The 25,865-nt window shown below is 40.3% G+C and overlaps 1 protein-coding gene across 1 annotated transcript in view; it reads left to right on the forward strand.

The window, feature by feature from the left end:
* Positions 1-25,865, forward strand: part of Prkd3 (protein kinase D3) — a 71,360-nt gene that overhangs the window by 32,921 nt on the left and 12,574 nt on the right. Inside the window, exons 3-12 of the mRNA XM_021149666.3 lie at positions 2,633-2,771; positions 4,348-4,479; positions 6,100-6,257; positions 12,179-12,371; positions 12,927-13,004; positions 15,186-15,369; positions 16,279-16,402; positions 19,689-19,766; positions 21,230-21,506; positions 25,260-25,312. Of these exons, the coding sequence (XP_021005325.2) occupies positions 2,633-2,771; positions 4,348-4,479; positions 6,100-6,257; positions 12,179-12,371; positions 12,927-13,004; positions 15,186-15,369; positions 16,279-16,402; positions 19,689-19,766; positions 21,230-21,506; positions 25,260-25,312 (1,416 nt within the window). The remainder of the gene's footprint in view (positions 1-2,632; positions 2,772-4,347; positions 4,480-6,099; positions 6,258-12,178; positions 12,372-12,926; positions 13,005-15,185; positions 15,370-16,278; positions 16,403-19,688; positions 19,767-21,229; positions 21,507-25,259; positions 25,313-25,865) is intronic.

Genomic DNA, 25,865 nt, shown 5'->3' on the forward strand with positions numbered 1-25,865 from the left:
ATTCAATTTTGACCCCCTCCCTGTAAAGCCAGCAGGACGGTGTCCTGTTTTCTAACCAGGACTGATAGAGTTTCTCAGGTATTATTTGCCCTTATTCTAGAATTTGTATTTCGTTTGCCATTTACTATCCAGCTTTTTAATATCTGTGCTTATTTCCATTTTTTTCCCTGTTAGATTGCGAGCTTTTGGAACGCTTTGGGAAAATACAGATTGTTTTCTCATTACAACTGCTAAATAACCTTGTATTTAGCAAATATGCCAGAAATGCTGTTTTAAAAATCAGTTTTATTCTTTCAAATATTGGTTAGAGATTTTATTTTCTTATGAAGGTGAAATATGACATTTTTTTTAATATTAAGGAATGGTGCAACTAAGTTCTAAAGCTGTTTTAATCTCCTACTTAATCATTTAACTTAGTAAATTTTTAATTAGAATTTAAACAAAATATAATTTTTAATTTCTGTCTTTTCAATTAAAAATAGCTACCATGTTAGATTTACATTAAAACATAGTTTAAACTATAATAAATACTATTGACAACTCATATAATTGAAGGTAGAGTTGATATTATAAAAATTCTAAGTATTTCTATATTTTGCCATTATTTGCCATGTTTTAAAAATAAAAATAAACCTTTAACTTTCTAAATAAGCTACTGTTTTCAACTTAAAATAATAATTTTAAAACATAGTTTTTAGAAAAGATTTGAAAACTTTGAGTGTTGTATGAGGTTTTTCTAGTAGGAAAAAAATGTACAATAGTAAGATAATAAATAGGAAATTCCGGACGGTTACTGTGTCAGAAACGTTGGCCATAGGGGCTGGGACTGCCAAGAGTGGGCTATAAAGTTGTCGGCTTTCCCCAGGGGGCTGAGTAAGTAAGAAAGCATGTCTAATCACACGGTCAAGTGCTGCACTAGGAAACCAAGGAAGTGTCTCTTGTGATTCCTCACCAAGTCATACCACCATATGAAGTACGTGAGCCATGTTGTCTATAACATCCCTGCAATGAGCATGTTTACAGTTTGCTGTGACTGATTCATGTCAGATCACACTATATTGTTTATTAAAGGACAGCTGTGGTGTTATCTTCTGAGAATCAAGGAATTCCCTATAACAGCATGTTCCAAGGCATTAGTAAAATAGATGGCATCTTTTATATTGTTAATTGATTAAAAATGAAATTATTTTGGAAAACAAATATTAAAAATTCCTAATATTTCATCAGGAATGATTGTGCATGTCTTTACCCCCAGAAATCGAGAGGGTGCTCAGCCTCTGTAGCAAGTTCTAAGCCGTCCAAGACTGCATGCTGAGACCCTTTCTTAAACAAACAAAAACTTTTAACTCTAAGCTACTTCCTTCAAAATATTGGACACACATCTTTATAATTTGTTCCACATATGAATGTCCTAAGTATTATAAATGTAGATTCGTTAGAATTGTACATTTAGGGCATATGTGGGAAAATCTTCAAGCCTCTGTTTAGAGCACTGCTAAGTCCTGTGTTTGTAACTGCAGTGAACAGACCTAAAATTCTAGATGCATGCTTGAATTGAACTTAGTACTCTGTGACTACTGTTAGGGAATTATTTGGTCTTCAGCTAGTCCTGAGATGAGGTAGGTGTCTATTTCAGTGCTAGTCAGTATAGTAGCTACAGCTACAGTGGCAGTCAGGAACTTGCAGTGTGGGCAGTGTGACTAAGGAAATACATTTTTAATTTTATTTAATTTTAATTGTTTTAGATTCAGATAACTATGGTATAGAACTATGCTATAGCAAATATTCAAGATAATCAGTTTTATAGAGAAAAATAATATTTTGGCTCAATGTTAGAGGCTCCAGCCCACAATTGGTTGATTCCATTGCATTAGAAAGCACACCATAGGGGCTGGTGAGATGGCTCAGTGGGTAAGAGCACCCGACTGCTCTTCCGAAGGTCCGGAGTTCAAATCCCAGCAACCACATGGTGGCTCACAACCATCCGTAACGAGATCAGACTCCCTCTTCTGGAGTGTCTGAAGACAGCTACAGTGTACTTACATATAATAAATAAATAAATCTTTAAAAAAAAAAAAAAAAGAAAAGAAAGCACACCATAGCAGGAGCAAAGCTGTCCATCCTCCATCAGAGAGCAGGAAAGAGATCAGAAGACACAGAGGTGTACAGTCCCCTTTAAGACTTTCCCTGTCCCCAGACCCCACATACTCATGTCACATAAGGGCTCCAGAACCTCCTAGGACATTACCACATGAACATTTTACACATCACATCCAAAAAATAGCAGCAGCTGATCATGTATTGAGCAGTGTAGCTCTGATGAATGGAACTAACTACTTATCTCCTCGGGATAAAAACAGAACCAGTAGAAGACGATGTTGTCTTATAGCAATTAGAAATCTGAAATTTGTAAGACGCATGTGTTTTAAGGTAATGATTATTTATTTGCAAATTTACTTTTCTGTTTTTGAGCTTTAAAATTAACCAGGATATTTGAGTACAAGGTTCACCTTTTAAATATTAAAAGGGTTGTTAGTCACTAGCACTATGTCAGGACACTTCAGAATTCTTTATAGACTATTTGTAACAGCAGAAAGCTACGGAATATTGATGCAGGGCTGTTTTCCTTCAGTTTCCAGAGTGTGGATTCTTTGGCATGTATGATAAAATTCTTCTCTTTCGCCACGACATGAACTCAGAAAACATTTTGCAGCTGATTACCTCAGCAGATGAAATACATGAAGGGGACCTGGTAGAAGTTGTCCTGTCAGGTAAGCAAATGGCCCCTTCCCCCTGTCTCTTCTCCCACAGAGTGGTCCGCTGCGCTTGGCTTTGGCACTGGGTAGTGGCTTGCTTCTTTAACGTGGAGTCATGGTTTCTGCACGCTTTTCACTTTCAGGAAGGTTATAGCACTATGAGAAAGTAGAAAGACAAGCTGAATTACTTAAGTGTTTTGAAGCTTAAGGGATTGCCAGTTAAACTGAAAAGAAGTTCTTTTTCTATGGGTCAAAAACATAAAGAGAGATTATGGTTATTTCTTTTCCCATTTCTGTTAAAAGCATGAAAAAGAAAACTAAGGTTCCACAAAGAGAATCTAGATAAAGAGAGAAACATGAAAGACTTGGAAGAGAACGTGGCAGGGCTGGTTACTTGTGTGATTTAAAAATGCCTCTTCCCGTCCTGATCCCAGTGGACATTTCCCATTTCCGTTCCTGCCTTGCCCCTCTTGCCATTCCTGTTCCCTAACTCCCACCATTTCCACTTACCCAACATCAAGTGGGCAGGGTGGTCAGTGAGTAGTGTGAGGGCAGAGGAATGCCGCAGGCAAGATAAGAATGTTGATAAGAGAGACGAAGCAAGCAGTCACAGACACCCACAGCCTGGCCGCTTTGCCCTCCCGCAATCTTGTAGCCTATTGAGATCCTCTCTGGCCATTGTGTCTCCTTACTGGTCCTAACGGCTCTCATCTGTGTTTCTGATTCTCACATCTCCCTGGCCCCCTGCATTGATCGTTCTACACCACAGCCCCCTGGCTTCCCCTTCACTCACAGAGATTTGTGTGCTGCTCTCCTCTAAGGTCACGATCGAAAGCATTCATTCTTTCTTACTGTGATGCTGTCATCAAACTGCAGGCACATCACTGGTGACTCTCGGGTGACGTGAGAGAGTAGGGTTTGATCTACCGCTTCATTGCTCATGGAGAAAAGCGTAGCCCTGGTCATCTGTGGACTCAGTGTCTGTCTTTACCGTGACAGTGAGGTTAAGTTCCATAGCACTTTTATTTTTACATTTTACTTCAGTGTTTTCTTTCTCAATGTAGCCTAAGCTAAGCAGTTGTTAATGGGCTAAGGAAGATATCATAAATAGCTGTCTGCCATCTTGTTATGAGGCCATGCTTTTGGAATACCTAGCCTCCAGATTTCCAACTTGGCTTATTTGGAACATAACTCAGTGAAAGCTGCTGGACTTCTAAAAGAACTGATTTTAAACCACAGTACTGGACCTTCACCAGAAGATGGCTCAGCAAATAAAGGCCTCTGATCCCTAGGGCACACATGGTAGGAGGAAAGAACCCATGCCTACAGGGTGTCCTCTGACCTCCACGCGTGCCAGGGCGCTTGCTCCTCCCTTAACACGTGACACAATAAATAAATCTTTTTTTTAATTAAACATTGTACATCACAGTTTTAAATGCTAAGATTAATTCATTTTGTGGTCAGATAAAACTTTCAGAGAAGTTACCTTGTATTTTCATATAAATGGATATGGTGACCATTCCTAACTAATTTGCAATTATTAAATATACTTGAATACTTTTGGTTTTTTTTGGTTTTTTTTTTTTTAAAGCTTTGGCCACAGTGGAAGACTTCCAGATCCGCCCTCATGCTCTCTATGTACATTCTTACAAAGCACCTACTTTTTGTGATTACTGTGGTGAAATGCTCTGGGGACTGGTACGTCAAGGATTAAAATGTGAAGGTAAGTGCTTTTAAATTTGTGTATTAATTTGAAAGAGGATTTTACATTTGCATTTTTGAATTATCAATGAAAGACAAAAATCATAGTTGGTGTCTAGGTAATAAGGATTTAGAATTGCGGGGATGAGGACTGGGGTCTTTCCTTTGCCTCCACCTACTGGTTCTTTTGCATAGGCAACTTGATCGGCCTCTCTGGAGACTCCTTTCTCTGTGAAGAGTGCTCTACCCATTTCATAAATGGTTAAATAAGGTAACGTGAATAAAATATTTGACACAAAACAGTGGCTTCATAACTGTTAGCCACTTACTATTATAGAGTTTTAATATACTTTTAGCTTCTTCTTCTGTACAGTGGTAAGTTTGGCAAGTTGTAAGTTAGAATTGCTAGGGCACAGCAAATCATGAGACATAGTCTGATTAAGAAGCAGTGCAGGGTCAATTAGCTTGTTTTGTAAAGTACCAGCAGGGAAATCCTTTATTAAGGCTTTGCAGGCCATGGTCTCTATTGTGTCTAACTCTGCTGTTGGAGTATAGATCTAACCGTAGGAACCAGAAAGGTGGCTCATCAGCTGAGAACACTGGCTGCTCTTTCAGAGGACCTGGTTTCAAAATCCAGTTCCACACAGTGCCTTGCTGTATATAACTCTTAATCCCTGACGATCTCATGCCCAAGGGCACCAGGCATGTATGTGTTACATATACATACATGAAGACAAAACATTCAAATATAGACAATTTTTAAAAAGCGTTAAAAACTCAACAATTAACCATAGATACTATGTAAATAAGCAGCAGACTGTTGCAATAAAACATACTTATAAAGTAAGGGAGATGTCTTAGTTGGTAAAGTGCTTACCACACAAGCTGAGGGCCAGAGTTCAGTCCTCAGGACCCTCGTAAAAAGCTGGGTGTGGTGACGTGTATTGGGACGTTAGGAAACAAGGGAATCCCTAGGGTTCTCTTACAGTTCCAGGCCCCAGTGAGAGATCCTGCCCCCAAAACAAGGTGGATGTCTCCTATGTAATGAGAGCCGAGGTTCATCTAAAGTCTCTATACTCATACAAATACCTGCACACACTTGACACCCATAGAACTTGGGTGTTATGATTATGTGTATTATAATTACATAATACTAATACTCCATATTATTATTTGTTATCATTTTATATTTATGAACACCGAAATTTGACCATATAATTTTCTCATCATTGAAGAACATCTGTTTCACACAGGCCACTGTTTGCCATTGAATAGTGCGTGAAGCCAGTAGTGGCTCTTAAACTTTTGCCAAGCGTTATAAAGCATGCTTTGCTGGGTTCCACCTCCACAGTGCCTGAGTATGTAGATTTAGGGACGAGTCTAATAGTTTATGTTTCCAATAAATTTCCAGGTGGTTATGTTAGCTATCATAAGTCAAGATTCACTATTCTAGTTAAATTAACTTTTCTAAATAAACTTTTCCTAGTCTTGAATTTGTTATGTTCCACATCATCTGTTATCTTAGTTATTAATTAAGGTTGGTATTGTTGCTGGTGAAAATAAAGAAGTACTGGGTTTTATGTGTCATATTTCAAATAGTTACATTCAAATTTTTTATATTTTACTCTTAAAATATATTTAGGCTGTGGATTAAATTATCATAAACGATGTGCCTTCAAGATTCCAAATAACTGCAGTGGAGTAAGAAAGAGACGTCTGTCAAATGTATCTCTGCCAGGACCTGGCCTCTCAGTTCCAAGACCCCTGCAGCCTGAGTGTGTGCCCCTTCTCAGTGAAGAGGTTTGTATTCTCAGGTCGTAGAAAGCATTTTACAATTTATTCCTAGTGATTTTACAAGGTATATGACATCCTAGAACAGGTGATACCGGAGTACAGTAATGTTCCTACACTCAAGGCACATTAAATGTAATGATGATGACAAGGCTTGCCAATAGCAGTAGATTGTATTGAATGCCCCTTGGGATTGCACTGTGTGAGCCTCCTTTCACTTTCCTGGCACCCAGCATCCATATTTCACCTAATCTTACATGTAATCAATCATAAGGCCAGATTTCCTAATACACAACTCCAATTATGTTTCTCTTCAGTAGATAACGATGTTAGGGGTCTCCAGAGGAGCAAGACCTCTACAGTGTGTGTGTGTGTGTGTGTGTGTGTGTGTGTGTGTGTGTGTGTGTGTGTATGACAGAATTTATTATATCAACTTATATGATCAGAGTCTCAGAAGTTCCAAAAAGAATCATCTATAGGCTGCAAAGCAGGAAAAACTAATAGCTACTTAGAACCTAGAAGCCTCAGGATATGAGGGACTGCTCACTGGAATTGCACTGGAGAGCTGCTGGTACCAGTCTGTCTTCAAAGGCTGATGCGTGTGGAGTCTGACATGCACAGTGATGGTGGGAAGAAACAGATCTCCACTGAAGATTAGCACAGTATGCAAAATGGGCACCTTTCTGTTCTTCATTGCATCGGCACCCACAGCCTGCTCAGTGGTGTCACACACGTTCACAGCATGTCTTTCCCTCTCAGGTATTTCTCGTCATTGAAGAATGTCTGTTTCACACAGGCCACTGTTTGCCACTGGAAAGTGCTTGAAGCCAGTAGTGGCTCTTAAACTTTTGTCAAGTTGCTTTGCTCTGCTCCACCTCCAGAGCTCTGAGTCTGAGGTAACCCTTACCTAGACCTACAGGGTAGCCTATATTTTTGAATGCCATCACACTTTTGAAACCTTGTTTGTGAGTCTAACATTCTGCCAAATGTTTGTGTACTAGATTATAGAAAATGAGGAATAAATTTCAAAAAAAAATAAATAAACAAGTAGATAAATAAGAGCCAAGATGTAAAGCTCTACTGAGGAAGGAGTTAAGCTTGAAAACAGGCATATTGGGAGCAAACTCTTAAATGTAACTGAGGCTGCCTTTGTCTGCACGTACAAGGCTGCTTCCATCATGGTCATAAAAGACAGTGTAAAGAGCTTTACGAACATAGAGAAATTCTCGCTGTAAAATTCAGTCTGTGACTCACTTTGCTTAGCACAGTACTTGGTATTTAGTTAATATAAATGGCTGAATGAGCGTACTGGTTCTCAAAATGTGAGGTAGATCACTAGATCTGTTATCTACATGACTCTGGAGACAGAGTGCTTAAATGGCTTTCCAGAGTTATAGGGCAGATTAATAAGAAACACTCAAGTTAAATTCAGATCTTATTATTTTTAAATTAGTTACTTTTCCCCTAGTGTATTGTTTTTTCCAAGGATAAATACAGTAGATTCATGTGCTTAGGAGTATTTGAAATGGCTTACATCTGTACATTGTAATCTTGCCATCAGTTGGTTTTAAAGCTGCTGTCATTTATATATCACTGCTCTCAGGACTCCTGTACACTAGTACAGTGCAAAGCTTTGGGCTATTGTCCATTTAATAAAATCCTTACAAATTGAGATAGCCAAGTAAAAATGCATGTAATCCTCTTCTAAAATTCTCCTGTTTGTACACCACTTAGATTTTTGAAGTAGAAAAAGAAAGGCCATCCCAGTACTCAAGCAAAGATCATGAGTTCTAGGCCAGTGAGACCCTGCTAAACAACAGCAGACACCAAGGGAGAGAGAAGAGGAGTGTGTGTAGAGGTGAGAAGGAGAAGCTGTATGTAGACATAGGCAAGGCCTTGGGAGAACATTGGTGTGTCTTACACACTGAACCACAGAGGGAACCTATCAGGAAAGAAGTATATTGCTTTGCGAGCCCCACGAATGGTGCTCTGGTGGCAGCTACCCACAGTTGCTTGGTACTGCTTGGAAAAGGCAGAAGAAAGGAGAAGTACTGCCGTCCTGTAGTATTCGCAGGGTATTGGTTCTAGAACCTTCAGCAGATAATGAAATCTGTTACTGTTCAACTCTTTTATAGAATTTGGCAGGATATTTGGGTGTAACCTACATACATCTCTTGACTACTTTAAGTCATCACTAGATTATTTGTGATCTCAATACACTGAAAAATAGAATTATCGTTGTGAGTATGAGAGTGATCTGGCTATAACATCTGTCACCCTGCTGGTCACCAGTGTTGATCTAGCTGATCTGCCCATGAGCAAATATGTATTCCTTCTTCCTTCCCGAATATGTATCCTGCATGAAGTTTCTCCAATAAAAGAAGACCAACCTCTGTTGGTGGAGAGGAAGAGAGAGCAGTTCAAAGGTAAAGCAACCCTGAAGCTGAGCCAGGGGGAGCGAAGGGGCTCTCAGAGGCCTGGATTACCATCATCAGAGGCCACCATCAACCCAGCTTTCTTAGGGGAAATGAGGAATACGTTTCTAAAAATGGGTGGGTGGGTGGGTGGGAAAGCAGGCAGGCGGATAGACGGACAGACAGAGATGGATAGATGGATGGAGAGATAGATAGATAGATAGCAAGATATAAAGCCTCACTGAGTAAGGAAATAAGCTTGGAAACAGGTATGTAGGGAGCAGAACCTATTAACATAACCCTGAGGTTGCCTTCATCTGTGTGTACAAAGCTATTTCTGTCATGATCATAAAAGACAGTGTAAAGAGGAAAAAGAACAATTTTTATTGAATTTGGTTAGAATGAAAGCAATAAGATTTAAGGATCCACAACTTAGTACTTGAAGGTGGAATGATTGAGTATTCCTCTCCGTGTATTTCTGAGGGACCATAACAGGACAGAAGGACACTAGAAGGAAAGCATCAGGGGGTCTGAGCCAGTGCACAGAAATATCTCATAGATTCTCCAGTGTTGATTAAATGTGCAGAGTTGGTGGTTTTTTAATGCTTTTATTTCCTTTCGAAGAGTGTGTGTGTGTGTGTGTGTGTGTGTGTATGTGTGTGTGTGTGTGTGACTGATAATTGGCAATAATGTTACAAAGTTTTGTGAGGAATTAATTAGCTTACAACTAAGCTAAGTGGAAATAAGTTACTTTGGGAAATTTTCTGGCTACACATTAATACAGAAAAACAATTAAGGTAATGCTAATTTGCAAATAGAGGGCACAAAAACAAGGTCAGAGTTTTCACTCAGTTCTTGTGTGGATGTCAGTGGTCCCATTTTAACCAAATTCTCTTGCTAAATCTACTGACCTCCCTTCTGCTGCTCAATAAGTCTGCCATAGCTCTCCTGCCAGCATCACTGACAGGCAGTCACTGTGACTGAGGGGTCATTATTGATTGATGTGGGTCAGGGCACAGTGAGGTAAGGAAAAAATCATCTGAGTCCACTTTCATATTTAGATGAGGATAGAATTTAAATAACTCTGTGACTGCTACCACCACAGACCGACAATTGTGCCTGGCACACATGATCTGTCCTATGTCCCTAATGCCCTGATACCAGCAGGACATAAACAACTAGTAGATGGAGGATCAGGAAATGCAGAGTAAGCTGAGACACTGAGAATAAACTCAGAGTGCTGCCTCTGACAGTGAAGACAAGGACTGGAGTGTCATCCTTTCAGTCATCTGGGGAGGTGTCCAAACGTCGTGTCTCAAAACATGGTTATGTTTAGATCATCTTCCAGATATATAATAGAGCACTTAGCAGACAGCAATCACTGAATGTGCATTCAGTAAATGGAATAAGCCACACTGAACTGGCCTATAATTTAGTCTGATTATTCCCTTCATTTTTGTCTTCCACCATTTAGTTCAGATTTCTACAAACATATTGTATGTAGTATTTGTGGGGAATTGTGAAGGAAGTCTTGTTCCCGGCTATTTTCAGTAATGCGGTGTGAGCAGTGACAGGCATCCCTCAGTCTGGTGCTTTTCTCGTGGTTAACTGTGTTAACTTCATAGCTTTGCTATGAAGTCATTGCCAGGGTTTGGTTTTATTGTAAAATGCTAGATATGCCTCTCATACAAGTGTGTGTGTGTGTGTGTGTGTGTGTGTGTGTGTGTGAGAGAGAGAGAGAGAGAGAGAGAGAGAGAGAGAATGAGAGCGTGCGTGCACATAGGGGTTGAGGGGTGGAAAAAAGATAGAAAACTATTAAGTAGGTTGAGGGATCTGCTTTCGGTGGTGGTCAAATGCGCATCATTGTAAAGGAAACTATAGAAAGAGCCGTTGGTAGTACTGCCTGCCTAAGCAGCAAAAAGTGGGAGATTGTTAAGCCGTTGGGGGTTTCCCTGGCAGTGGAAGGCAAAGCTTGACAGTCCTGCATCATCAAGTACTCATTATTTGACCTGTGTCCACATTTTTATTCCATCTTCTCAACACCAGCTATGACTTAGTCAAGGACCTTCTCTTCTTAAAGGGTATGTTTTGTGGCCCTCTGAAAATGTAGAGAAATAAACCAAATGGCTAAACTACCATGTGAATTGCCCACTGTTAAGTCAAATGAGTACTTCTATGCAGTAGACTGGGGCCTGCGTTGTCACTATCTTCTTAAAATCATTACTAAATTTATTCCCTTTATAACCCAATATCAGCCCTTCCTCTCCTCCCAGGACCCCATCACGAAAGAACTCCCCTGAACCACCCCGCTTCCCCTTCTCTTTGGAGAAGAGGAAGTCCTCCTCTGGGTGTCAAACACCACCAGCCCCCTAACCCCTACCTTGCACATCAAGTTGCTGTGGGACTAGACACATTCTCTCCCATTGAGGCTAGACAAGGCTGCCCATTTAGGGGCATGGAATCCACAGGCAGCAGGCTTAGGGACAACCCCTGTTCCAGTTGTTGGGGGATCTGCATGAAGACCAAGCTGCTCATCTGTTACATATGTGCAGGGGCATAGGTTCAGCCTGTGCTCACTCTTTAGTTGGTGATTCAGATTCTAGAAGCCCGCAAGGGTCGAGATTAGTTGACTCTGTTGATCTTACTGTGGAGTCCATATCCTCTTCTGGTCGGTCAATCTTTTTCCCAACCCTTCTGTAAGATTCCTCAAGCTCCATCTAATGTTTGGGTGTGAGTTTCTTTGCCTCATTCCATTGGCTGCTGGGTGGGTCCTCTCAGAGAACCGTTATGCTAGGTTGTCTGCAAGCATAACGGAGTGTCAGTAATACTGTATAATATTGTCAGAAATTGTTTTGTGCCCATGGGATGGGTCTCAATTTGGGGCAGTAATTGGTTGGCCATTCCCTCAGTCTCTGCACTATCTTTCTCCCTACATATCTTGTAGGCAGTACACATTTTGAAGGCTCTGTGGATAGATTGCTGTCCTTATCCTTCCACTAGGAATCCTGCCTGGCTATAGAAAGTGGCCACCTCAGGACCCATATCCCCACTACTAGGAATCTCAGATAGAGTTATCCCCACAGACCCTCTGGACCTCTTCCCATCTCCGGTCTCTGGCACATCCTAGATATTGCCTCAATCACAGTGATATTTTCTAGTTCCATCATTCGCCTGTGAGATTCATGATGTCCTTGTTTTTAATACTGAGTGGTATTCTGTTGGGTACCACTATCTTAACTCTGTGCTTCTTTTTCAAGGTGCTAAAAACTGAATCTGCTGGTGGTTTCTCTGCTCTCTGAAATGATTCTCCTTTCTTCATACTTGTGTCAGGAATTACTCAAGTTCTTCAAAAGTCTGTACTTCCCTCACATAAATGTTGGTAAATTAAGTCCAAAGGAAGCTGCTGAGACACACAGTTTAAATGTTGACTTTAGCATTCCAGATAAAGAACGTGTGCTCCCAATACAAGATTTGTTTGTAAGATTAGCCTATACTGACAGAAATTATTTGTTCTAGTCACATACTCACCAAGAGCCCAGTAAGAGAATCCCGTCGTGGAGTGGTCGTCCGATCTGGATGGAAAAGATGGTAATGTGCAGGGTCAAAGTCCCTCACACATTTGCTGTCCACTCTTACGGCCGCCCGACCATATGCCAGTACTGCAAGCGCCTGCTGAAAGGCCTCTTCCGCCAAGGGATGCAGTGTAAAGGTAGGGTTGCCTATACTTCTACAATTCATCGGTATTCTTTAGAGTAAATACAAGTTTAAAGTATCTAGGTTTCAGTAGCATTTACTATAAAAATTGTTCTTGTAGTTAGCTTTTAAAAAGAAAGGGGGGAAATATAGACACACACATACATACACGTTCCAAACTTTATCTCCAGTGTTCTGTACTTCTAAAAAGAAATAATCAAAACAACTATATGAGAAATCATGATACTATTTTTTGTTTAAATTAAGTATAAGACCACATATTTGTAAGATTATTAGATTATGCGTGAAGTACAAGGAGATGACGGAGCTACCAGCGTCTTTGCATCGTACAAATGGCATTAGCTTCACTACATAGATGAAGAAGCTTACCCCTGGGTGGGCTAAGTGACTGAAAGGTTGGAAAACTGTTAAGGCCATCAGAAGTTGAAACCAAACTATTGCCTAAGACTTGAGTTCTTATAGCAAGACGCTGTTTTTGAGTGACGTAAAAGAAGTGTAATCATATCTGATTTTACTGGTTTAAATTATAAGCTGAATATTTATATTTTAGATTGCAAATTCAACTGCCATAAACGCTGCGCATCCAAAGTACCAAGAGACTGCCTTGGTGAGGTTACTTTCAATGGAGGTAAAATTATTTATATATATATATATTTTTTTTTTTTTTAACTTTTATAAAAGATCAGAAAAGGTCGTGACTCGGGTAAGGTTGTCTGCATATTTAATTTACTGGCTTTGTTTGCGATTGTCTTCTGACTTAATAACTAAGCAGAACCCAGGGGTCAGTGACACAACACATGAGGAGCTGACGCCTTCCGTCTTTCTTTTAACCATCTTGCTACTTGGGCCTCCAGGACCCAGCGGTATTGCATATTGATTTCCAGATCACTTTTAAAGTTTGGCCGTCATCTTTATTCTTTATTTATTGACGTTTAAATGTAAGACCAACCCTCTGAGGTGATTCTGATAAATGCCTAAGGTATAAATCCATTAAATAGTTTGCCTGAGAATTAGGGCCAAGAAGTGACAGAGCTAGAATTTGAATCTATGTCTGGCTCATTAGTCTGTCTTTTTCTCTCAAATAATCTATCACTCTCTTCCTAAAGATATTAAAAATAAGTTATTACTTTGTTTTGGAAGGAAAGAGCTTACAGCACAGGCTGTAAGCTTCCAACATCATTTTCCTTTACAGTTTATATGGCTGATAAAGGTAAGTGTAAGGAGGTTTTTAGGAATAGGATAATGATTGAAAATTGAACTCCTTGAGAGTTTAATTAACATTTTCTGTATATTTTCTCTTGGTTGTCAGTTGTCTTGGGTCTGCTTAGACTGATATTAAGTACCGTAGGTGGGGTAGCTTGTAAACAACAGAAATGGAGTCCCATGGTTCTGATGGCTGAGCAGTCCAGGATGCTAGCAGAGTCTGAGTTTAGTGAGAGTCGGAAGACGCCATTCAGGTCCATGGTAGCATGCTAACATGTGTGAAGAGGCTCTTTGGGGACACTAATACAGATGGTAGGAGCAGGACCTTCAGAAGCTGATTCCTTTCAAAGGTTCCAGTTCTGAGAACCATTACCTTAGAAGGGAGATGTAATAGGCAGATTTTGGGTACAACTAGTTATAACATTATTGGTAAAGTATGACTAGTGTGTCTAATGTGCCTGAGTCTTTTCTAGCTCTGTATTACAAATACACATTTGTATTTGTGAGCTTTCCTGCCTTTCAGTAAATGGATATGAAATACTATGTATTCACTTTAATGTACAGTTTTCTGTTTCCTCCTGAGTTTGGATACCTTTCAGATGTTTGCTGGTTATTTATGTACCCACTCCCCCCCCCACTACATTGCTTCTTCACATGCTTTACTTTTGTGATAATTTGACATACTAAGCCTTTCTTCATTTTTAGACGTCATTGTAACTTGGTGGTATATTTTTAGCAGCTTGGCTGAGCTATCGTTTGCTTATTCTCTAATTTACCCACTTGTATTCACAAAGTTATGTGGCCATTACTCTGTCTAATGTTAGGGATTTTCATTCTTCATATTCCCACCCTATTCTCATTTTATTAGCCTCTGGCTACCAGTAGACAACTTTCTATTTTTATGTCTTTCTATTTTAGACATTGGACATAAATACACTCATAATAATCAATATGGAGGCTGGTGGCTGTTTCCTTTTACTTTAGCACAGTATTTTCAGGGTTCAGACACATTGTGGCCTTTGCCAGTATTTAGTTCTTCTTATGGACGAATGATTTGGTTCTCGGAGAAATAAGTGCATTTTATTTATGCAGTCACCAGTTAGTAGATTTTTGTGATGTACCTGCCTTTGGGGTTCTTAGGGATAATGTTGTTATGCACATTTTAGTATGTCTTCTCTGTGGACGTATGGTTTCATTTCATTTGGATACCTGGTATGTAGGAGGTTGGCCGACTTGATAACTCTTTATTTACCATTTTGAAGACCTGCCCGACTTCCAAAGCCACTGCACCGGTTTACAGCCCACTAGTATTTAAGTAAATGTTTTGTCTTTTATTATTGAACTGTGGAATTTCTACAAATATTCTGAATACAACTCCCTTATCTAATGTTTTTTACATATACTTTCTCAGTGGTAGAGCACTTGCCTAGAATTTGCAAGGCCCTGGATTTGGTCCCCAGCACATACAGAAAAGTGAGGAACAAAATAAAGACTTCCTCACTTTGAATCTCAAGGGTATTTTTCTCAAGTTTTAAAACTTTTTTTTCTAGTTAATTTTAAGACTGATCTGCTTAGGTGCATTAATATTCTATTTAAACCTTCCTAGAGCCGTGCAGTGTGGGAACTGATGCAGACATGCCGATGGATATTGACAGTAGTGATGTGAACAGTGACGGCAGTAGGGGCTTGGATGACTCAGAGGAGCCGTCCCCTCCGGAAGACAAGATGTTCTTCCTCGACCCGACTGATCTCGACGTGGAGCGAGATGAGGAGACTGTTAAGACAATCAGGTAATGCATTACGCTGCTGATAAAGGCCAAGGCAGGTCAGGAGCTCCATTCAGGAAAGGTGGCCTTTCTTTTTTAAATGTAATTTAAAATCTAAATAAATCATGGTTAATTATTGCATGCACCACAGTATTTCTGAAATAAATTCTATTACCTTTGCTATCAACTCAAGGTAGAAAGCAAGAGAATCTTTACTTTCTTAAAAAGAAAAGAACTTTGTTTAAATAAAGTCTGGATAAGATATCTCACTGTAGAGCAACTACTAAAGGTGCCATATGAATTCACTGAAGCAGCCTGTTTCTTCACACGTACAGGTAACCAGGTGGTCCAGCAGTGAAGAATACATCCCTGAGATGCCGGCACACACACACCTGCACATTCTCTCCAGCTCTTTAGAACCTGATTGCATTTGTTACACTGTTTAATTTTCTTAATTCCTATAAGTAATTTCCCTTAGCAGTATTATTTTCTCTAATATGATCGACTGATTTTGAAATTTGAGCCATGTGAAGTTGAGTAAACATGTTTTGCCTTATGAATTTATTTTTCTGCCTAGGGCAAGAAAATTCCTCAACAGCAAACCCAAATGACCTCGCAGGCTCCAAATCATCTGGCTGGAAGATTCTTTCTGTTCCATCCATCATCTTCCCATCCCCTCCGCATCCTCTCTTGTGTGGCCATGTCCTTCCTGAAGGATCATGACAAACACGATTAGTTACAGTATTATAGTAGTTTGATAAGTTCACTACATGTCAGTATAACAGAGCTAATTTATTTTCCTTTTAAGTCACTGTCTTCTTAAAATACTTTGGAAAATATTAGCTCAGTTATGCTTTACAAACTGGGTGAGGTGTGATTTTTTTTTAAACTAGATATTGAAAATATTGATCATAAATTGTAAATATTTTCTAGTCCATCCACCAGCAATAATATCCCGCTGATGAGGGTGGTGCAGTCCATCAAGCACACAAAGAGGAGGAGCAGCACAGTTGTGAAGGAAGGGTGGATGGTCCACTACACCAGCAGGGACAACCTGGTCAGTACCACATGCCTGCATGTTTGCCTGGAAGCTGGGTGACGGCTCTGCTGTGTGCACTGTGACGGTTAAGATAGGAGTGAACTTTGTACTGACATCGTATCCACTACAGCAGTGTGCAAAAGCTATGCTAGAATGATCGTCAAGACTCAAAAGGATCATCAGAGTAATGGTCAAAATATGATTAGATGGAAAGAACTAAAATTGCACATGAATAATCATCTTTGGTAAGGTAGGAAGCAATTGTCTTGGTGTGTATAAACAGCGTGAATGCACCTATTCTCGTGGATCAGTGCAGCGAAGAGGAGGCATTGTAAAGTTAGAGTAGGACAGCAGAGGAAGAAGACTCAGCAGAGTGGAGTGGCTGAGAGTACTGGCTGCAGAGCCAGCCTGTCATAAGTCTCTTAGCAAAACTAACTTTTCTTTATGCCTCAGTTTCTTTGTCTATAGAGTCTGTATAGTAGTAGTAACTGTGTCATACATCCAAGTGAGATAATATATATGAGAAGAACTTAGGGCAATATTTAGCATATAGTAGCAGTCAGTAAATCAGTAACTGTTAAAATTTGCTGAATATTTTTAGTAAGCCTTTTTAGAATACTGTGAAGTTAGACTGTGGCAGTATTTAGATCTCCCTGGAAAAGTTCCTTTGAGCAGAGGACGGCAGTTGACAGAGAAAAACTCACATCTAGTCAAAGCACAGAGGAGTTCCCATGGAATACTCAGCCCCAAATGAGACAGCACCACCATGTTATAGCTCCTCTCACACAAGGCTCAGGGACCACTGTGAAAGAGGGGCAGAAAGACTGAGAGGCAGAGTTGAGGAGGACCCCAGGGAAACCGACTTCTGGACATGACAAGACTGCTGCGCTCGTGAACTCAGCAGCTGTGGCGTCACCATGACAGTGGAAAGGGGCTCAGACGCTCCTGTTCCTAGCTGAGGGCTTCTGGAGGACAGAAAGTTGATCTTTTTTAAGGATAAGGCTCCTACTAGGTCAACTATGCTCAGATGGCCCCATACCCAGGAATTTATGGGTGGCACCAACTGGACCCTGGGTTATTCTTTAAAGAGGGACACAAACTTTGGAGATTAGTGTGAGATCTGGGCAGAGTTAGGGGAAGGAATGGGGATAAAATTATCAAAATACATTGGACACATCTATAAAATGCTCAAAGAATAAAAATATTTCAAAACGTATGAAATGTTTACTATATTTAGCTGGTTTCAGTAAAGTTTTACATGGTGACAGCAGTACAGAGTACAGCTATATATTTTTTCATTTGTTTATAATCCATGTCCTTTCAACAGGAACATAAAAGAAATATACACACATCTGAGAATTTAGTGTTGTGTCTCATGATGAATAACTCAATACATACTATTGGGGTAACCAGTTAGCCATTTGTGGGGAAAATGACCATAACGTACATCACATTTCACATGGAACAAAACTAAATGAATCAAACTATTTAAATGGTTTCACGTTAAAGCAGTGGGAGAAACCGAACAGTTACTTTATAAAGAGTCCATGTTGGAGAGGGGAGAACCATGAACCAATCTCATGGAAGAAATTCTGGGTTTGGCAAACCCAAAAACAAGACAAATGACAAACTGGAAAAAGTATTTCAACTTATGCTTTCGATAAGAACTAATCAAGAATTTGTGAAAAAGCCAACAAATTGATAATAAAAGATCACAACAACAAAAAACGTTAATTAATATGAAAAGAGAGATCACAGAAAAAGGAAATAAAATTATTCTTATACATAAAGTGTGGTTTTATTTATAATAAAAAAATATCAACTTCAACGTGCACTGATATAACAGGTTGTTTGTTTGGCTCTTGCTACATCAGAGATCAGAACGTTTGGAGACCTAAGTCAGTGACTCTCAACTTACGGGTCACAGCCCCTTCGGGAGGGCGAGTGACAACTTACGGGTCATAGCCCCTTCTGGAGGGCGAGTGACACTTTGTCAGAGGTTGCCTAAGAACATCAGAAAACAGATATTTACATCGTGACTCATAACAGTAGTTATAAAGTACCCACTAAATATCTTTATGTTTGGGGGTCACCACAGCTTGAGGAGTTGTAGAAAAGGGTCAGGGTGTTAGGAAGCTGGGAACCACTTGTCTAAGTAGTTACCCCCGTGGCTGCTTCACCCCAGTGGAGAAGACCATGAATTGGGTCGTCTTAATTTAACACTATCAAAACAGTCTTTTTATATCTTTTTAATTTTTTCCTCTTATTTTTGAGAATTTTATATATGTATACAGTGAAATGCAGTACGTATTCCATTTTTCTCCATGTCCCGCCCAGCACATCACCCTTTCAATTTCACATCTTCTATGTATGTGTGTGATAGCCACTAAGTTAGTGAGGACTGCAGATAAATACCCAGTGGAGGATGAAAACCTACCAGTGGCCACATCTTAAAAAAAAAGAATGATTCTCCCTCCCCCAGCAGTTGTCCACTGTTAATGACTCCTCATTAAGGGATGAGACCGAAAGATTATTTACTCCACCCATGCCAGGATTTTGTCTGGCTTGATCATGTATAGACCACAGGTAACCACGGCTACTTATATAAGTTCATTCCCTGAAGATGCCATTTCACAGCACCCTCCCCATCTGGCTCTCTCTGCCTCCTATGTGATGTTGCCTGAGCCCTGGTGATGATGGCATAAGTATCAGGGTCCCATTTAGGACTGAGCACTGAGTCTTGTTCTCAGCACATTGACCAGTTATGTAGCTGTCCACAGACTGCTGTCCATGACCCAAAAAAACAAAAACAAAAAAACCCCTCTGATGTAGCTCGAGTGCAGCACAATCCTGGCAGCTCCTGGAGCTAGGGGAACTGCAGAAGTATGGATCTGGGGCTCTGTATCCAGGAACTGGATGAACAGGGATGGTTAGGGCCTCAGAACCCCTTGCCTATCTGTGCTTGGGGAGCAGCTCTGTTTATTTTTGACAACATCCAGAAATTTAGCATAGAAGTAAATTTATATAAATCTATGCATGTGAATGAATGATGTACAGATATTTCTGTGTACATACATAAATTTGTATGAAAGGACCCCCTAAAACCTAAATTCACTTGGGTAACAATAAGAAATGAGATATAAGTCAGTGTGGGAGTGATCCACTTCAGTAGATTTCCTTTTTATATCTTGAAAATTTTAAACCTCATTGTTTAAACTACTCAGAATAGAAGAATGGATGGCAAAGGGAAAGTGCAAGTAGGAATCACTTTTGAGCCATGTTTTCTGACTTCTGTTTTCAATAGAGAAAGAGGCATTATTGGAGACTTGACAGTAAATGTCTAACATTGTTTCAAAATGAATCTGGATCAAAATATTATAAGGTAAGGATTTTGCGTTTTATAAAATGTTAAAATATTGTGATACTGAATTTTTCGGTTTCAGTAAAGTTTTGTATGCTTAACTTCATTTTTATGTAAATGTACTTATTGTGACTGCCTAATAAAGTTTATAGAGGTCATCGTTAAGTCCTTGTTGAAGCAACTGCCCTCCACTTCCATTTTACACACACACACACAAACACTACACACCAAAAAAAAAAAAAAAATCAGTTGTCTGGTTTTGGCCTATTACTTGAACTAAACATTAAATAATAATTTAGGCCAATGTATGGACTAGAAGGAATGCTTAAGCAACTTTATTTATTTTTATTTTATGCATATTGGTGTCCTGCCTGCATTTATGTCTGTGTGAGGGTATCAGATGCCCTGGAACTAGAATTACAGACAGTTGTGAGCTACCATGTGGGTGCTGGGAATTGGGCCGAGGTCCTTTGGAACAGCAGCCAGTGCTCTTGACTGCTGAGTCACCTCTCCAGCCCCCAGCCGTTATTTGTGCTTGCTCAGCTTAAGGGTTATTGCTTCCAGCAGGGCGGTCGCTGGAGATGCAGCTAACGAGTGCTACCGACAGACGCTAGTCTACAGGCATTGGATGTGGAGGCAGACTATCCTCCTAAATGCTTTTCTGCCAACATCATGAAGATCTGCTATAGCATTTCATTGTGTAGGGGTGTGTGTGTGTGTGTGTGAACATGCACTTGCACCTATGCACACACAGTATCTATGTAGGGGCAGAGGCAGATGCCAGATGTCTCTATCGTTATCCACCTTTCTTCCTTCCTTCCTTCCTTCCTTCCTTCCTTCCTTCCTTCCTTCCTTTCTTTCTTTCTTCCTTTCTTTCTTTTGAAGTATACGGTTTGGTTTTGTTTTTTGTTTTGCATGTGTGTATGAGTGTTTTGCCTGAGTGTATGTGTATGTCTGATGCCCTTAGTTACAAGAGTCAGGTCCCCTGGAATTAGTATAACAGGTAGTTGTGAGCTGCCACGTGGATGCTGGGAAATGGACCCAAGTCCTCTGCAAAAGTAGAAAGTGCTCTTAACCACTGAGCCTCTCTCAAGCCACCCCCCCCCACACACACACACACCGTATTTTTTATAATAAGCTCACTGTTCTGGATAGACTGTCTGGCCAGTGAGCTCTCCAAGATCCATCTGTCCCTGCTTGCTACCCCTTATCTCTGGGGATCTGACAGGTCCACATGGTTGTAAGCACTTTACACATCTCCCATGCCCCGAGTCTAACACTCCATGATCTGCCTCTAGCATTACTGAACAGTCAAGTCATTTAAGACGGACATACCATAATACTTGGCTGCCTAATCCGTATGCTGTATAGTGTGTTGGACTTAGTGGCATTCATAGAAATGCTTATCTTTGCTTCTAGTGTATTTTAAAAATAAAAATAAATGTTTATTCATAGTTTTTCAGTGTTCAACTTTTTTACTACAGGAAATTCCACTTTCAGAAATTCTCCGTGTATCTTCACCGCAAGATTTCACCAGCATTTCACAAGGCAGTAACCCACACTGTTTTGAAATCATCACCGATACTGTGGTATACTTTGTTGGTGAGAACAATGGGAGCAGCTCTCATAATCCTGTTCTCGCTGCCACTGGAGTGGGACTCGATGTGGCGCAGAGCTGGGAAAAAGCCATTCGCCAGGCCCTCATGCCTGTTACTCCTCAAGCAAGTGTTTGCACTTCTCCGGGGCAAGGGAAGGACCACAGTAAGTAGAAGCACATTGGTGGCTTCGTTTCATTTTAAACATTTGCAGATACACTTGTGTGGCTGTGCTATTTCATTCTTTCTATCTTTAATGCTTATGTTTTGTCTTTAATTGCCAATACCATTAGTTAATACCTTTATGAAGTTATGCTGAGTATCATTTATATACACATATATGTGACACAGAGAGAGAGAGAGTGAGTGTGTGTGTGTGTGTTGGCTCCAGGATATATTCACAGCTGGCTAACTTCATCTCCTTACATTTAAACTCTACATCTCCCAGCCTGCTGTCGGATCTAAGGTGGGTACTTTTTTGCTGCTCTATAATAGCAGCTACTGTGGAATTGTTAGCGTTGAGTGGATCCAGTCTGTAAGACAAAGAATAGTACCACAGTGCTTAGCCGCTTGGTGTGTGTGAACTGCTTTTTGTTTGGGGATTTGTGTGTGTGTGTGTGTGTGTGCTGACATAAAGTATCATGTTTAAAATATACTCATAAAATCTGATAGGTCAGAATGATGTTACTTTTAAATGAGTCACGACAGAAATTTAAAAATATTGAAGTGGCCATGGTGGTACACACTTCTAATCTCAGCACTGAAGAGGCAGAGGCAGGTAGAGCTATGAGTTAGAGGCCAGTCTGGTCTGTGAGTATCAGCCAGGGATATAGTGAGATCCTGACTCAGGAAAATTGGGGTTTGGAGCGGGGGAGAATATTAAAGAATACTATTATACCAACAAAACTTTAAACCCAAATTGAATGAATATTTATTTAATAGTTAAAAAATATTAGAGTCTAATACAGCTTTTACCTTATTGGAATTATATTCATAGAGAATTATAGAGAAGCGTCATTATTAGACAAATATATTTATATTAAAATAAGTATCAGCCACTTTCCAAATACAATTTATCTGAGCTTACCTCTATTATTTTATGCAACTGTTTCATGTACTATGTTAGGTCTAAACCTAAAATTCAAGAGAGAGACGATAGACGCTACTTAGGGGAGGTGAGTGCTTGACTGTTAAGCAGCAGTAGATGCAGTGCAGGGACGAAATCAGGAAGGTTTTACTGTAGACACTGAGGTGTGGTTGGAGAAGCAGGGCTTCATAGGAGAAAACTTGATTTGGAATTTGGCCTGCAGTCAAGGGTAGGATAGGCAGAGGTAAATGAATGGTAGAAGAGGTAGTGCTGCTTTGTTGGGGAGACAGGTGTAATCAAGAGCATGAAGGCTGGAGTCGTGTACAGCCTTTGGTACGCCTGAGGAGGGAGGGAGGGGTGCATGGTTAACAGCGGTTACGTTCTGGGCACTTTAGACAGCACTAACAGTTAATCAAAACTAGGAGCCTTTCCCCAGAAATAGTAGAGACATACATGCACATTTTATTCTTAACTTCCAAAGGCTTGGTTAAAGTCTCTAAGGCAGAATCCTAGCGTAAGAGGGGAGATGAGGGAAAATGCACACAGTTGCCGCTCACTTTGCTGTGTGATCTTGGGCTCCAGTGTTCTGGGAGGAATAATATATACACACAGTGCACTGGGCAGCGTGCCCGAGACTTAACTGATATTCCCATTTTGTCTGAAACTGAGAGAAATTAAAGCTGGATGGATCCAGATAGAGGAGGCCATTGAGAGAAAAGAAAATAATGAAACTAGGAAACAAACCACTAGAAAGGCATTGGCAGGCACAGTAATTTTGCTGGTGTGCCTTTCCTTGCTCAGTCTTAAATTTTTAAATTACTTACTGGGTGTACTGGTATGCTCCTTTAATTGCAGCACTCCAGGAGGTAGAGGGAAGGTGATGTCTTTGAGTTTGAGGCCAACATGGCCTTCATAGGGAGTTCCAGGACAGCCTAGGTTACATAGTCAGACTATTCCCTAAAAAAGTGAAAGATTTGGAGCCGAGCAGTGGTGGCGCACGCCCTTAATCCCAGCACTTGGGAGGCAGAGGCAGGCGGATTTCTGAGTTCAAGGCCAGCCTGGTCTACAGAGTGAGTTCCAGGACAGTCAGGGCTACACAGAGAAACCCTGTCTCAGAAAAAAAAAAAAAAAAGATTTGGATGACATAAAATATTTTTGAACTAGCTTAATATTTTTAAATAGAGTTTCTCGTGTGTGTGTGTGTGTGAGTGTGTGTGTGTGTGTGTGTGTGTGTGTGTGTGTGTATGTGTGTACACCTGAGTACAAGACCAGAGGAGAGTATCAGGTCCTTTTCTATTTGCTGCTGATTCCCTAGAGAGCACTGAAATGGACTAGACTTTGGCTAGACTGACCAGGCAGCAAGCTCTCTTAATCCTCCTCTCTCTGCACCGCACAAAGCTGCAGAAGGCCAGACTTGGCCTTTTAAAACAGGTGTTGGGGATTAAACTTGGATCCAAATGCTTTTGCATACTAAGCCGTTCCCCAACCTGTATTACTCACTTAAAATGAATAATTTGCTTATATTAGTGCTGTCCTGTGTTTTAGTATGTGCAGTTGTGAAGGAAGCATCATAGTTCGTTTCTCTGGGTTGTCTTCATGGTTTTTTGGTCTTGTTTCCATATTTCCCTTTTCTTATTACTTTCTTTGTTTACCACAGTAACTCATCAAAACTTTGTAGGACTATATCATCTGACTTGAGGCAATCCCCAGGATACATGAGGGTCCATCCCATCTCAGTCCTGTCTCTGCCTTCAAGAGACCGTTGTCAGCCATTTGCTATAGATGTCTTAACTGGGGAAGGACTTGGGAGGATGGGAGTCCATACGAACTACTACATTGTTTTATTTTTCCTTTTTCGAAGTATAAGGTCATATACTCTGGGATCTTTTTTTATAAATTCCTTTTACCTACTCTTAATACATAGAAGGCATATTTCATTACCACTGTGTAAATTTATCTAATTTAAACTTTTTAGTAAAAGTAATGAATTCTTTTTTTTTAAATGTGCATGGGTTTTTTGCCTCCGTATATGTCTGTGTACCACATATGTGAATGATGCCCCCAGAGGCCAGAAAAGGACATCCGATCCCCTGAGACTAGAGTTACAAATGGTTGTGAGCCACCCAGTGAATGCTAGAACTCAAACCAGGTCTTCTGAAAGATCGATCAGTCAGTATTCTTAACCACTGAGCCATCTGTCCTAATACATGCTTTTTTATGTTTTAAAACAATATAAGCGCCGGGTGGTGGTGGCGCACACCTTTAATCCCAGCACTCGGGAGGCAGAGGCAGGCGGATTTCTGAGTCCAAGGCCAGCCTGGTCTACAGAGTGAGTTCCAGGACAGCCAGGGCTACACAGAGAAACCTTGTCTCGAAAAACCAAAAAAAAAAAAAAAAAAAACCAATATAAGCAGTATAGATATACAAATATTACAGTCCTCACTCCCAAGCCTGCATCACTCACTCACCAGAAGTAGCATTTTTAGTTTAATTCAAACACTGCTACACTGCAACTTGCTTTTTCCTCTTTTGTGAATACAGGGCCTCACACTTCACACATAGTAGGCAGATGCTCTAATACTGAGCCCTTAGTAGGACATTATGTCACAGATCTATGCTGTTTATTAAATATTTAGAATATTATTTGTGTGGATGTGTCATTTTATTTACTCAATTTCTTGTTGATGGGTTAGTATCGTATATAACATTTTAATGCATATATTATCTATATTGATGTAATTTTAAATTTGATAAGCTATGGATTTCCAGGAAATAATATTAAGTCATATACTAACCATTTTGTGTTTTTCTTATATTCCATTCTTTTTACAGAAGATCTGGCTACCAGTATCTCCGTGTCTAACTGTCAGGTTCAGGAGAATGTCGTAAGTAATAATTACATCCCATGTGCCAGGCCGAATAATTAAAATAAGGGAATTAATGTGAAAATCTTACCAGGATTAAGTTTATATCCCCAAGTGTGGGAACAGGACCAAGGACAGAAGGTGAGAGGCGATGGAGTCACACGATGAACCCCGAATCCTGGGAATCAGGCTCTGGAGAGCAGCGTCAGGGTGCAGATCGGAGTTTATTGTGCAGCACTGTGCAGTACACATAAGCTTATAAGCAGTGTGTGAGCCAATCCCAAGCCCCTAAATCCTCAGGCAATCATATCTCACCATACTGTCACCATGCTTCAGTGAAAACTCTGCCTGATGAGGTAACTCAGAAGGAGTGGGGGGAGAATCGTCACCTGTTAGAACTTCTATGAAGACAGGGAAGTAGCCACTGCCCTGGCCTCTGTTCTTTTGGCAAACTTAAATCTAATGCAGTGTTCAGCAGATCCAGACTCTTCAAGGAGTCGTAGGAACCTGTGGAAAACTCAGACATCGCTCCTGCTGAGCACCTTCCACCCTGTGTGCAGTGTGCCTGCGTGTG

The sequence above is a fragment of the Mus caroli genome, unplaced genomic scaffold (genome assembly GCF_978045245.1).
Source record: "Mus caroli unplaced genomic scaffold, Mus_caroli_1 scaffold_18, whole genome shotgun sequence".
NCBI classification, from domain to species: Eukaryota; Metazoa; Chordata; class Mammalia; order Rodentia; family Muridae; genus Mus; species Mus caroli.